Genomic DNA, 15101 nt, shown 5'->3' with positions numbered 1-15101 from the left:
TGAGAGAGCATATAAAGAAAAACTTTGAATTTTGTCATACCAAATGCTCTAGAACACATGCAAAAAATGTGGCTAGAGATCATAACAACATTGATCATTAGGGATGAGATTAATTTTATTTCATATCAGTTGTGCAAATATATATGCTTGGTGTGTATTAGTCACCTAGGGTTCAACTGCAGTCAGCATGAAGAGCATGACTCCTCTGGAGGGTGATTTGTCTTTAGATGGAAAAAGTAATACCTCCATTTTTTTCTCAATTTGCTGTAGAATGAAGAGTCCATATAGTTACCTTAAAATAGCTATTTAGTGCCTGATAAAGTGAAATCAAGAAAGTTCATATATGCTGATATTGTAGTATGTGGGAGGACAGTTTGATTTGAGCCTTTGTTGCTGTGAGGTAACTTGAGTTTTGGAACAGTAATGAAGAACTTTTTAAATTCATACAGATGAAGCTCCATCTGCCAAGTTGTATAGATTATTTCAAAAAAGTGAGCAGTGAGACTGGAAATTACTAAAGTAATGAGGAAAGTCTGTGGTTCAAAGGAAACTTGGCCCTGTCACACAGCTGCATTCTGTAAAAAGAAAAGAGGAAAAAACTAACATTGCTAAAATGGCTGTAGTATGTATCTGGTGGTTCAAAATTATGTTAACATAGGAACTCTAAACACGAATTCTGCAAGCAGTTTTGACAGAAGCTGTCTGACCTGGAGATCTCTTTGTGGAGCTAGGTTGGTGAAATCTGATGATAAAAGAGATGAAACTGAATAGGAATGTTAATCATTTAGAAAATATTCCTAGTGGAAAAAAATAAGGAGGCAGCAAAGATTTTCAGGTCTCAAGATATAAGAAAGAAGATAGATAGGAAAAAATGACCAGTTTTGTACTCCACTCGATTGAAAAATTGGATTGTATTGTGTCTCGACGTGGGAGCATTTCTCAATGACGCTGGGATTCTGCACTGCAGCAAAACATGGTTAACTACAGTTGCACATTGTGTCTGAAGTGTCCAGCTTTTGAGTGGGGGAAAGGTTCTGCTTTAGGCCCAGATAAATGCTTTGGTTTGAGTCTGAAAGATAGCTGTATGATATGGCTTTGCACAGACATTGAATACTCTCCAGAGTTTACTGGAAGACTCTTTGGGAACCTGCAACGTGGCATAAACAGTGTCTTGTGTAGGAAAGATTCTGCAAATCAGTTACTTTTCTATCTTAAAGCAGCATGGTGTTGCTGTTCCCAGGGAGGCTGCACATGTTGCAGGTTCCCAAAGAGTGTGGGACAGGAGCACAGCTGGAATTCAGGCTGTTCTCTTACTGAATAAGAAGCCAGGCAGGATGGCATTTCCCTCCCAAGTCTGTGTTCCTTCTTCAGAACTGAAGGTGCCAAAATATGTAAAACCTTTCTATTTTTTCTACATGTGTTAATGAGGACCTTGGGTACTAGAAGGGCACAAAGTTATTACCATACTTCCAGGGTGTGTTTTGAGGTTGGAAATTGATTTTAGAAAAAACCACATTTCATGTACACAGGTTGTATTAACCTGTAAGTGCTTGAGTACATGATTATGCACTTTCTCCTAATGGCTCATTTTTAGGTAGCATTATTAGTGTGGGTAGAATAGACTAACTGATGACTACTTATATTTTAACATTCCTGTAACACCCTTCTCCAAAGCACTTCTGTTCTCTGCCTCCTGGGGTAATCAGGTTTGCATTGGAAAATCCTTAGCACAACAACGGTGCTTTGTTCAACCTTGAAGTTTGCTCTTTAGCAATGCATCATCCATATATTGCAGAAATTCTCAGTTCTTGCTCTTTGGATGTGAAACCTACCCTGCTTGCACCAGCAGTGGCTCTTTTGTCTGAGTATGGGACTTTGCTGTCTCTAACATTGCTATGATCACATAAAAATTTCCAAGAGGGGTTTCCAGTTCAACAGGAATTCCTATTTTTTACACCTGCCCTTCGGCTTTGCTTCTTCAACAGAACTCACATGTGCAGATCTTTGCACATAGGAAGGTTGTCACTGACTTCAGTGATCCCTTTCTGGGATGAGGCTTATGACCATGGCTGATGACCAGGTTTTGGTGCCAAGAGGTCCAGGTATATTCTCACTAAGTTACTGCAACATTGCTGTTGCGACTGGAGTGTTCCTAATTTATTCAATTATAGAACAAGAGCAGAATCAGTCTTTTGTTCTGCTCAGTGCTCAGCATGCACTGTGCTCTGTGTTCATGCTCTGAGTTCTGACTGGAGTGCAGGATGATTTGGTTAGGGACAAAGCAATCCCTGCCCTGGCTCTCAGCAGTCTGTGGTGCCATTCTTACTTTGCAGGAAGATCTCAGCTGGCAATGTCGCAGCTGCTGAGGCATCCCTTGCGTGGCAAAGTGTCCTTAGGAGAACCACAGCTGATGAAGAGTTGCCCTCAGGAGAACATTTCAAAAACAGATGGGCCAATCACACAGAAAAATAAGGCTGGGATAGAAGAGAGAAGAGCTAGGAAAAAAATATGGTAGACTGGAAATAGATGAAACATTTAAGCTTTTTTTATTTTATTATACTTCATGTTAGTTTGTGTCCCTATTCCTACATTCCACCTACTTTGCTTTGCCCTTTTCTCCTTCCTTTTTATCCTTTTTATTTTTTGGTTGCTGCATTTTTTCCTGTTCTTCTTTCCTTTAGAATGGTATTTTTTTACACCTTCCTCATTTTCAGTTTTAACTCCTGCAGCACAGTGTTTGCTTCCATCTCATTTGTGACAGTGCTAAAACTGCTGCTGCCTTACACAGAGCAGAAATGACTTCTTGTCCATCTACCTTACCAGTGTCTAGAATCTTTTGTCATCTTTTGAGGAGGAAAAACTGTTTTTATTCACTGCAGGAGACGTGTAATCCCAAAGAACTGCTGAGATAGGAGAAGGCACAATGAAACATCTAGCAGTGCTGTTAGAGGCACTCAGGCTTGGCTTGGACTGTCTGTGTTTTGAATTGATGGTACATTGGCTTTGGTGAGAGGACAGGACCAGACAAAAAGGGCAGAAATGTTTGACTATGCATTGGGCAGCTGTGCCCTGGGACATGTAGTCAGGGCAAGGGTGTGGGTGGACAAGATCCTTGTCAGTGGTATATACAATGAACAGTTCTTTCCCAAAAATTTATTTTAGAGAGTCTGAAATAATTCTTTCTTTTTGTCAAGGAGAAAAAAAAAAAGGAAAAAAAAAAGGGAATTTTTAATTGTTCCTTATCACATTGTAGAAAATCTCAGATCAATTTTTTTCAATCATTCTTTTATTTGATATAAGGAGGAATTACACAGAAACACAGAATCCAGTAGGTTGGAAAAGACCTCTGAGATCATTGAGTCCACCCTATGACCAAACACTGCCATGGAATAGACCATGGCAATGAGTGCCATGTCCAGTCTTTCCTTAAACTCCTCCAGGGATGGTCACTCCACCACCTCCCCTCTAAACATGATGCCAGACACATCTAAACAAAAGCTTGCTGTTGTGTTATGAAGTCATATCCATGGGATACTTACTTCAACATGCACTGTTTATTGGCTGTTATCCCTGTAGTATGTGATGAGCATCCACATGAAGAAACTCCCACATATGATTCAGATAAGAAGCTGCTTGATGAAATGGAATATAATGTATTTGCAATGACTTTCAAGGTTGAACATTTCAGAAATAAAGTGAGTGCATCAAGTTTAGGATCATGAAAAATTATCCAGCCATATTCATATAGTATTTGTGACAAGTAGTCTCATAACTGTGGGTTTTAAACTATTTTTTTTCAGTGTGTAAGTTTTTATACTGCAAATAATTTATTTAGTTGACACAATAAAAATATATTAACGAATGGCTCATGGGGCTCAGAAATGTGAGGTTTAAAAGAGATGGGCTAATTGAAGAGCAGCTATAGAAGAGATAAAGGAACAGATATAAGGTGGAAAATCAGGTTGACATGAGCTTAAATGTTGAGGAAATGAAGTGGAAAACTTGGACAGTAGGGAATGCACTCTTGGTTTGGATATGGAGATGGGAGGCTATGACTTCTGTCTCTGACAGAGAACAGTGTGGGTCTGTTGCTCTAGCTGTAATTAAGAAAGCAGGGATTTAATGTTAGATTTGGAGAAGGTGGTTTCTGTAAAAGCTCTTGGAATGATAAAGGGCTGAGGTCCATGGGTGTGTGCTCTGAGGAGAAATTCCAGTCCTAGGATATCTTCAAGCTTAGTGTTCCTTAGAGGTTCTCCATCTGCTTGGTATGCCCAAGCATCATTATTTTCCAAGATTTCCATTCCTGCCTCACACAGTCTGGGTCAAAAAAGCACAAGATCTCTTCTTGCTCACTCCTTGTATCTAAAAATCTGACTTCCAGCATGAGTCAGCACTAAAGTATATTCAGGTTTCCAACATCTTTGTTTAAGAAAAGCTCCAAGGAGGAATTAATGATTTTCATGAGAAACACCATCCTGTTCTCTGCTCACTATGGGATGTGGAAGCGAGGCATCCTACACTGAAGACAAGGAGCTTGGGGCTGCTGGAACAAGCCAGATAAACATACCTGAGTATGTGGCTTCTGTCCATTTCCCAGGCTTTTCCTGGCAGCAGATGTATGCTCGTGTGCATTTGGACATAGATTTGAGAAAGCAAGAGGTAATTTCCTGTACAGATAACCTTCTCTTTCAATTGTTTCAAGCTAAAAGTCTGAAGAGAGTTGAATAAGGCTATGTGCATGTGCAGCATAGGTGGAATAGGCTGTCTCTTGAAGGACTCAACAATACATGATTTACTGCTTTCACTGACAGAGAAGGAATGTTTTGATCAAAGAAATTGAAGAAATTGTCTAGAATTGTGAAAAGTGAGAGGAGTTATCACACATTTTAACACACTGTTGATTTGGCTTTAGCCACATTCTCTTGTTTCTGTGAGTTCCTAAGGTTGTCTTGCCTATAATAAACATTTTCAACAAATCCATTTTTTCCTTTTATTTAAAAATATTCTTTTTTTTGTCCCCTTTCTCTTTTACCTTTTAACTCTATTCATGGCCTGTAGGGCAAGCAGCCTTAGAGGGGTTTATGGGCCAGTGTCATGGATCAGAAGAATTAGGAATCCTGTGTGCACATTGATTTTCCTAGACAAAATATTAACTTTCCAATAGGTTTTCTTCCTGGTGTGCTTGTGTGAACAATGGAAAATTATACTTAGTCTGAATGCACTGGTTTTGCTTTGGGGACAGAGTAGTGCAATCATGCAACAGCCTGTTGAATAAATGTTAATTAAGAGGGGTTTTATCTGATTTGAAGCTCATTAATTCACTAGATAGCATTTTTATAAAATTGGGGGACAATCTGAAATAGGATCAGAGTTTGTACTGTGAACATTAGGTTGTTAATGGGTCTGCTCTTCATGTGTCTATGTAAAATCCTTTCCTTATTCCCAAATATTTAATGAAAATTTTTCCCCATTTAAAATCCTTCTTTGTAGAATTTCCCATGCAGATTTAGCCCACTTTAAATATAACAGGAAAACATTTGATGTTTAAAGTTCACATTCCCTCATGTCTAGATGGGTCTGTGTTTTCTGAATGTTATAAAGGATGGTTCAGTGAGAAAAGCAGCACTGGCCAAGCTATCTTGTAACCTAAAGAGAGAGAAGGGGAGGGAGAGGAAGCCCAGCAGAGGACTGGTGATGAACTCCCCATCCTGTACAACTGAAGGTGTCTCCCCTTGCTCTTCTGATACTTTCAGGAAAGGATGCAGAGAATCGCTTTTCTGGTGGTGAATTGTCAGAGGAAGTCTACACCTGCCTACCCTGCAGAGAAGGATGTTCTTTCTGCACAGATGACACTCCCTGCTATGCACAAGAGGACAAGTATTTACGGCTGGCTATCATCTCCTTCCAAACGCTCTGTATGCTGCTGGATTTCATAAGCATGCTGGTGGTCTACCACTTCCGCAAGGCAAAGGTAAAGCCGCCTGTTTTACTTTTTGTTCCTGCTCACTGTGTGATACACACTCATTTATATATACACACTCTCAGGTGTATAACTTCCCATTTGGAAAGTCAGTTTCTCAGCACAAGGGGAGGATGGGATTTCCATATATATTTATATAGTTTTGGGGGGGGGGGGGAAGGCTGAGTAAAAGCTGAGTAATTTGTCTCTTCCAATGAAAGATGCTTACATTTATAGATGTTCAGCAAAAATCAAGGAAACTATTATGTTCAAAGTAATTTTGGAAAGTCAGACTGGTAATGCACGTATCTAGGGGGACATGGGGACTTTAGAAACTGGGGATCTTGAAAGTCTCTATTTTGCCACTATTGGAAATGATGTTTGGTTTCAATCTACTTGAGAGACTAGCTGGAAAATAATTGCAGCAAAGAGAATTTTTTCTGAATAATTCTAGTTCCTAGAGAGTTTAAATGTGATTCTATGGTTAAAGATTATTATTTTTTTCACTAAAGCATGAGTATATTAAGGAATGTCTGTAAATTGCTGATGCAGCATATATGTACTAAGTTAACAAACTTTCTGCTTTCACCTCACTGAAAATCTGGTAACGTCTCTTGGAATCTCACTGTTACCTCAGTAAATGCAGAGTATTCTCTGAAACTTCAAATTTACTAAAAAGAAATTAACTGAACCTGGCCTATATTCACTACCTACATTTGGGAGACGTAGGTGTGCACACAGTATGCTACATTATTGAAATTAATAGCTTCATCCACTTTCTATAACCAGATAAGTATTTCCATTTTGGTTTTTGGAACACTTGATCCCCCAGTCTTCCTGATCCTGCAGTGTCTGTGTTACAGATGCATGGCTCATTTTGAAAGACTTTAATATCCTGCCAGGAAATCACAGAACGAGCAATAACAGGCCTTTTTTTTCTTCTACTGTTTCTGACAGTGTCTTTGTATTTAATGATGTTGCCTTAAATGAGTCAAATTACAGACTTAATTGTATTCATAAAGTTTTTTGTTATGAAAAGTTTGTTGTAGGCATCTGTTTAGTTGCTTGACATTAACTTAGTGGAAGAACTTCATTCTGATTTTGTGAGGTTTTAATACGGTAATGTTACTCACTTTTAATGTCATAGACAACATAATGACAGAAGCATTTCTTGTGAGTGAAAACTATTTCTAGACGTGCAAAGTGATATGCAGCTATTGCAAGCTGGACAGCTTCTTTTTTACACACTGAAATATTGGTTGTTTTATAGGAAATTTTTATGTTTTCTCACAAATAGGTTGAGATCAGACACATGTAAAACTGTGTACACTCTTGCACTTGTACATTTGCATATGTTCTGATATAGATATCTGCTACAGTAAAAAGATATATCTTTATTAGACATAACACAAAAATCTTGTGTTTCACAAAACCTGCTGGTCATGAAAAGCATATTTTTACGTTTGTGATGATTAGTCATATCTCCAAAGTAGTCTATGAGTAAACAAACGCATGGAATCTGAATCTTTAATACCAAAGCAATACTAAAGAGGCATATACACATCTTTCATTGTTTCTGAAGTGCTTTTCAGTCATAAAGAAGATGTTTTGTATTTTTTCCATATTCCATTTTACCATTAGAAATCATGACATATGAATGAGTGAGAACCAGACATAAAACAAAGCATTCTTTTTCCTAGAAAGAAAAATGATGCCTTTGAGACATTGCAGTTCATTCAGTTGACCAGAGATGGATTCAGTTACAATTTTGGTACCTTACAAGAAAGTTGACTTTTCTCTAAATGTGTACCTCACAAGGAAAAGGAAAGGAAACATGAGACAAAAAAAATAATGTGGTGATTAACAAACCTTTCCATTTTGATTGATGTTGTCATTCAGTTGAGTTTTTCTTGGCTATTCCTTTTGTGTTCTTTATCTTGCTGGTACAGCATGAAAAAGATCTTGTGTGTTTACCATGAAATGAGAAGTTGTATGGAGCGCAAACTTGTTGAGAACCATGAGTATTTGCATAAGAAAACTGCTGGTTACATTGGGAAATGACAGAAATTGGGAGTGAAGAAAGAAAACTAGTAGCTTAGTATGTACTCTCTGCCAAGGAGGTAAAATCATGAAAATGAAAGAACACATATTGAAGTATATTCAAAATATCTGCCTTTTTGAGAATTTCCAACTGTTAGTGAAGCAAACCACAATTAGGTTAGTATATATGTCTGTGATTAAAGTTGCTGTGTTAAACTGCTCATTTCCATTGTGCTGTGTGGGTGTCAGAGAAGAGCATTTCTTTGGATTCTCTCCCACGTGTAGCACTACAATATTCAAATGGTTGCAAAAATAGTTTTTAATGCAACATTTTAACAGAAGAACGGTGTACTGCTACTATATCAAGAAGCAAACTTCCAAGTGTTTGAGGGAGCAGAAGGTGGGGGTTGAGAATAAAAGATATTAAATTAAAGCCCTTTCAGTGCTGAAAGGGATGAAGAGTAGATATGTGGCATTTCGATTTGGCTGTTGATCAATAAAATCAGAATGCAAATGGGATCAGGTAACCTCTTTAGTAAAAGTGACTGCAGAGGGCTTCTCAATGCTTGTACTTCATGGGGGTAATTACTCCTGATAATTATTACCTTCAAAAAACTAATGTCCTGAAAAGTTAAGGTCTGCCAACAGAAAGCACTTGGGAAGAAACACCCCAGGCACCTTGGCAGTGATACCGTGAGTATAATAATTCACAGAAAGAATGATAAAGGTCTATAAGCATCCTTTAGATTATGATGGAAGTGACAAGACATTGTTTTGTCTTAAGAAATCAACATATCAGTAGGAGCAGATGCAGATCCTAAGTATTTTAGGGAAGTGAAGAAACACCTCAGCTATTCAGATCGTACTGGTTGCACTTCTTATGACCAGTACTTAAAATGGAACATTGCCATCGGCTTAGTTTTGTCAACAGTGCGGAATATATGTGAGATCCAAGGCAGTTACTGAAACACCAACCATGGGTAAAAGATAGAGTGCTGCACTGCCACAGAGCGTGGCAGGGAATGGAGAATGGATGAGAACAGAGACCTGGACAATTACTGCCAAAGTGTTACTGGCAAAACGTGATGATACAACTTTCATTTTGGCATGATCTTTATTACTGACCTAGGCCATAATAATAAGACTCTACAGAAAACCTGGTAAATAGCAGCTTGTGAGTTCCCACTCAGATCTTGACAAAATGAATGGTAATAAACAGGCAAAGCCTATAGCAAGCCAGATGACTGGCTTTTAAAAGCCAGGCTTCTTTTTGGAGGAACTTTTACAGGTCTCTGAAGTTTTAAGTCTCTTCTTCTAGAACTTACTAAGGTTCCTCTAAAGAATCCTCTTCTGTCTAGAAAACTGCTGAACTATTTACTGTTGTGCTAGTTTGAAAACAAACCAGGGGGAGGCACCAAGTCAGAATAACAATTTAATGGAAATTAAAGAAAAGGAAAAAAAAGTAAAAGAAAACACTGACAGAGTCAAGATACAACCTGAGTCCCTGTTAGGCAGGGTGGTGGTAGCAGTCCTCTGAAGTGGTGATCCTGTAGTAGAAGGGGTCTGCTCTTCCTCAGAAAGTCCAGCAGTGGCTGTGTAGCTCCTGTCCTCTGGAAATCCAGTGGGAAGAGTGTCTCTGGTGCTCAGAGTCCCAGATTATATCCACGATGGGATGCTTGGTTCCTCCCTCTGGGTGGAGCATCTCACAATGGGGTAATGAGTCATGAGGCCAAGTGTTGATTAGGCTCATTAACAGAAGATAGTCCGGAGGGAGTTATCTCTGAGTCATGCAGCAGGACAATGATGGGCCATTAACAGCAAGATGGTCTGGGGGGAGGAGGCAAGGAAACACTGCCCCACCTGATTTCCTCAGCTCATGAGGATGGTAATAGAATACACTTCAACCCAGGACAACTGTGTAATAAGTTTACATTAATAGCAGTAGAGGAGCAATGGAAGATAGGAAATGTGACATCTGTATTTATGAAGACTCCCCATAACAGTGACAAGAACTAAAGACTAGTAGGTCCAACTTACACACCTGCAGATTCAGAGTAACAGTAATAATAATAGAACTACGGGGTCCGTGGGCAAGTGTGGGAAGTGCACTTTTGTGAGAAAATGATGCCTTACAAATGTATTTGTAGCTCTGTGAAGGGGGATTATGAGCATGAGGGGGATTATGGATATGAGAGTACTTCTTCCAAGGTCTGCCACCAAAAGCTCTTAAAAGTGATGGTCTCAAAGGACTAGGTGGGCTGCACTATTTTTAGGTAACCAAGGGATGACAGAGGAAAAGACAGGACAGGAAATACGGTATAAAATCATGTATAGCAGAGAGATGTGGATGTGTGAACATATTTATATATATATTCATGGTTCCTCTTATGGTATCACTAGAGGGATTAGGGATCAAGGGGTCTCTCAAATGTTCAAGAGATCTCTCAAATGTTTTCAAAAGATGAAGTAGTTGCATTACACCACTTTTAATTGCTTTATGTCACTCATTGGCAAAGAATATCATAGATCCCAAAGTATAAAGCAATTCAAACAGGAAGGAATCATGGAGGATATTTCTATATATATTTCTGTATATGTTTTTATATTTCTCGGGTGTTTAAACACAGTGGTTTTGGTGAAATATCTGGTGCCACAAGGCCATAATTTTATTGTTGGAAACTTGGAGGACAGATCAGGAAGGATCACTCACTGCTTCTTTAGTAATGCAGCACAGACTGTGAAGTGAGGCAGGAGTCTAAATCAGAAAATCTTTTGCTCTCTTGGCAAAGAGTCATTCAGTTAGATTTCATGTCTCTTTTGTAAAACCTTGTGGATACTCTTGTAGACTTGCACATTTGATAGGTGGCGAAACAAAATTCAGCTTGCTCATTCAAAACACAGTTGGTCCAAATTTCTGGTACCAATCTGACCATTGCCAACCTGTAAATGTAATAGCAAAGTAGAGACTTCAAGCAGTAGTCAGAATTGGCCAAAAGAACAAAATGGAATGGCAAAAAGATACTGTGACAAAGCTCAGATCAATGCTGAGGAATTCATTTGAGGCTTTGTCAAACACAGGTGAAAGTGACTCAGCAGCTCTGAGATCAGCTCAGCAGCAATGGTATTAAACTGCAAGAGTCATAACTGGAGAAAGTCACATGCAGAAAATGTAGCCCTTTGCCAAGAGAAGGAATAACTCCAAAACGATAAGAACAAAAAAAATTTGAAGAAGGTACAGAAGGAGTAGCAGAAGCTAAACCACTAGTGAAAGGCTTTGTAGGGAAAGACAGAAAAAGATGAAAAATATAACAGATAAAGAGGAGATGCTACTGCTATAATGGGAAAAGACGAAGCATTTCAGCAGAAGAGAAATGGGGGAAATGGGCCAAACAAAGAGAAAAGAGGAAAAATTATTCGTAGCTAATACAGAAGGGGAATCAGATATGTGGATCACTCCAAAGAAATCTTTGCTCCGGATAGCCCTCATGCCAATCAGTAGTAAAAGCTGGAAGCCATGAGCCTGGCATTGACACAAGGTGCAAGAGGCTCAAAAACTCAAGGGAGATGAAAATTTGTGAAATCACATCAAAAAAGCTGACAGCACCTGACAGCACCAGTTTAATGACACTGAGGGAGTTGTGTGATGAAGCGTGGGAAAAAGAGATTTTTCCTCAATAACGAAAATGTTGGAACTCTATTTGACTGCTCTGACAGAGTGATTTTCCTGAATCTGACCTGGGAAGATGGTGAGGCTTCAGAGAAGTAAAGGGACAATGGATGCAAAACCAGGAACAGGCTCAGTGCTTCTGATGGTCATGATATGTCTTAGCAATCACAGAGGAGTCTGTAAAAGAACAGGCTCCTCTTCCTTGGTTTCCAAAGGCTTTGACAGAGTATAAGTACAAGAGGATCTTGCAGAACAATTTTCAGCCTTACCAAGTCAGATTTTCATGGCTGTATGCAGACATGCAAAACATTCTCTGAGTTGAACAACTAAGGAGCAAAACAGCTCAAGGTGATACTAGCAAACATCTTTATGTGCTGTGGCATTATTATTGATTGAATAATGCAAACATCACTACAAAAAACATGTCCAAAAAGTATGAGGCTAAGCTAACAAAAGTAGCTGGTTAGACAAGGACAGAAATCATTGATGTTAAAACAAATATTCTCAAAAATGAGAAGCTGAACAGTGATTTTGTAAGAAAAAGCATCAACAAAATAGGAGAATTCACCTGTGCAAGTAGTGCTGTGTGGACCAAGGGAGAGCTCCAACAGGGAATGACCAACTGCAGTATTTATTACATGCAGTGTGAGGGTAGCAAAGTTACTGGAAAGAAACTGAACATTTAAATAACTATGAATAAAAAGCAGATTTTTTCTTTTAATTTCAGATTTAACATAGGGCTAATAATCTTCCAGAGCCTTAAAGAGAAAACCAGCTGCATTGTAATCATGTTTTTGAGAAAGTACTGGACTGTGGAAGAACATTACCTGCAAAGGACCTAAAGGGCTCATCAGTTATCAGGCTGCCTTTTCAAATGAATCGGAAAGAAGAGCTGAAAATAACTGACCTTTGCATAGCAGCCTCCCAACTCAAACAGGGAGCTCTCGGGTGGAATACAGGTGCTGTGAGGAATTGTAAGTGCCCTTAAGAAATGCCAAGAACCTCTACTGGCAAAGAGAACAGAGAAGTTGGTCTCAGCTATAGAGTGGAAGAGACTAATTGCTACTTTGTGATGAAGGAAAGATGAGAATGTGCTGCCAGCCTTGACTCATGCTAGACCTTTTCAGAAGGGTCTTGTTTGCTGGGAATTCTCGTTCAGATCAATGCTAAAGGCTTCAGAGTAGTTGCACTAAAGCCAAACTACTTTGCCCTCATCTCACCATCCTGTGGTGCTGCCAGGTTCTGAAAATAGGGGAATGAAGGGTGAGCGTGGGGATCTGGTCTTTCCATCTTCCTGATGTACCTGTGGATGTAAATCCAGCATGTCAAGGTAAAATTGGTAGCAGTGAGCACACTTGGAAAAGGTTTTCAGCTCCATAAAATAATGGAAAAAATGCTTGGAGTCCAACACTAATTTGGAATGGTGCTGTCATATGGCATTAACAATGATGAAGGACTGTGATACCGCCCATTGGAATGAAGGGCATTGCCCTGTTCAAGACCATTTCCAACCCCAAATATTGGAAATTTTTAGATAAATGACCTTTCATTGTACTGGTCTTCTCCCCCCCCCCCCCCCCCCCCCCCCACTTATGAACATTCAAGAACTGTCGGAAATACAGAAATACAAATACTTTTAATGAGAGGAGGAAAATACACATCTTGGGCACTGATGAAGATAAAAACTCACTGTTAGCAGGACCACAATGGCTAATCATCAACAGGAATAAATCATTTTACCTCTCTTGAGGGAACTGGGCAAATAATAGCTACAGACTGTTTTTATATGGTTTTTATTCCGTCAAATACAGATTTTCAGTTTGGAGTTCAGGCTGCCACCACTATCCCATTTTTCCATTTAGTGTAAATATATTTAAGTGTTCTGCTAAATATGATTTCAAAACTGTGAAGATAGTCCCTAAACTGCAATTTTAACACTGCACAGAACTGCATGTAGATGGAAAGGCAACATGCAAATTTATGCTGTAGTTCCCCTTTCTAATACTGAGAAATCAAGAATGTCTTTTCTCCCTTGCTGCAGCCATGATAGGATACAGTAATTCAGAGTGAGGTAATCACAGGCTATTGATGTGTGATACATCTTTAAATATGAAAGCATGCTGGCTTTGCAAACATACCTCTTTTTCTAATGTAAATCAGCCAATCCTTTTTCCTTTTTTTGACTCTGCAGTGGCATCTTGATGTGCTTATGCCTGGATGCCTTTCATCTTTGGTGCACATTCTGCTTTTTTCTCCCTAGACAACAATTTCTGTCATTTCAGCTGAAGTGGAAACTTGATAGAGGGAAGAGATCTTGCGCAGATGGAGCAGCTGCCTTTACATGCTGTGCTGGTGGGCATACCTGATAGTTCACTCAGCATATACACATTCTGCACAGTGCATTATATACCCTTTCTTCATCCTATCCTAGGGTGAGAACCTAGTTTCTTGTGATTTCTCAGGAAGTTTATTGTAGCTTTCAGGTGTGCAACTTTAAAGACATTGCCGATGTTTTTTTCAAAACTCTTGTTTTTAGTGGAATTCGCATTTCCTTTATTTGCATGGCCCTTCCCATTTTTCTGTGTAGTTAAGATGTGCATTTAGGGATGCTGTACTTTGTTAAATCCCACACAAATAATTTAGGAGTGCCATGTTGGAATGTTAAGAAGTGGAGGGGCTGTTAGCCTGCAGCAATAGCTGAGTCTCAGGGAGGATGTACTGGCTGCTGGAGTTCCCAAAGACAGCAGGCATTGGTAGGCATGGCTGCAGTGGTGGCATTGCCATGTGCTTGCAGGATGTTGTGTGTATTCACTTCATAAGGCCAAAGGTTTCACATGAGTATGTATTTGCATTCTAATACACAGCTTAGAGGCATTAAATACTTGTGAATAGAAAAATAAACTACAGACACTTTAGGCCTAATGAAAACGAACGTGTGAAGAAAATAAAGATCTAGGTATGAAATATGTTCATTGATTTCAGTTCAGCCTCATAAAGAAGAGCTAATGAGAAGAGCAGGGTGGTAGGAAGCAAAAAAAAAAGTCGTCCAGATAGAGTCTATTCCTAATGGACAAGGTAGGTCATAAAAATAACTTTTCATCAATACTCAGCAGTAGCTCTCAGGATTCAAAAGCTACAATCTTCTCTGTATAACTTTATATTAAGCCAATGCTTGTCTGTACAAAGTTGAATTGCACAACACCTTAGGGGGCCCATCTGGAAAACAGTCGTGGTTTTTCAAGGAGTTCACTGCCTTCAAAGTGATGTGAATCAGCCGTGGATTGTGACACATTTGCTCCCCTTTGACACTGAAACTGATTCCTGGCCTTTGCTTTCTTAATCTTAATGTCTTGCTGCAAAAGACCTCACAGACTGTGAAGCACTGTTACCTTCTGTTCCACCAGTACTCCACAAAACTCTACAACACAGAGCCCC

At 39.2% G+C, this 15101-nt stretch overlaps 1 protein-coding gene across 1 annotated transcript in view; it reads left to right on the top strand.

Moving 5' to 3' along the window:
* GPR158 (G protein-coupled receptor 158) overlaps nucleotides 1-15101 on the top strand; it is a 195611-nt gene that overhangs the window by 88118 nt on the left and 92392 nt on the right. The window contains exon 4 of the mRNA XM_069006609.1: nucleotides 5754-5971. Within this exon, the coding sequence (XP_068862710.1) occupies nucleotides 5754-5971 (218 nt within the window). The remainder of the gene's footprint in view (nucleotides 1-5753; nucleotides 5972-15101) is intronic.

This window comes from Aphelocoma coerulescens, chromosome 2 (assembly GCF_041296385.1).
Source record: "Aphelocoma coerulescens isolate FSJ_1873_10779 chromosome 2, UR_Acoe_1.0, whole genome shotgun sequence".
NCBI lineage: Eukaryota > Metazoa > Chordata > Aves > Passeriformes > Corvidae > Aphelocoma > Aphelocoma coerulescens.
Note: the sequence above shows the minus strand (reverse complement) of the source record. Positions and strands in the feature narration are given on the sequence as shown.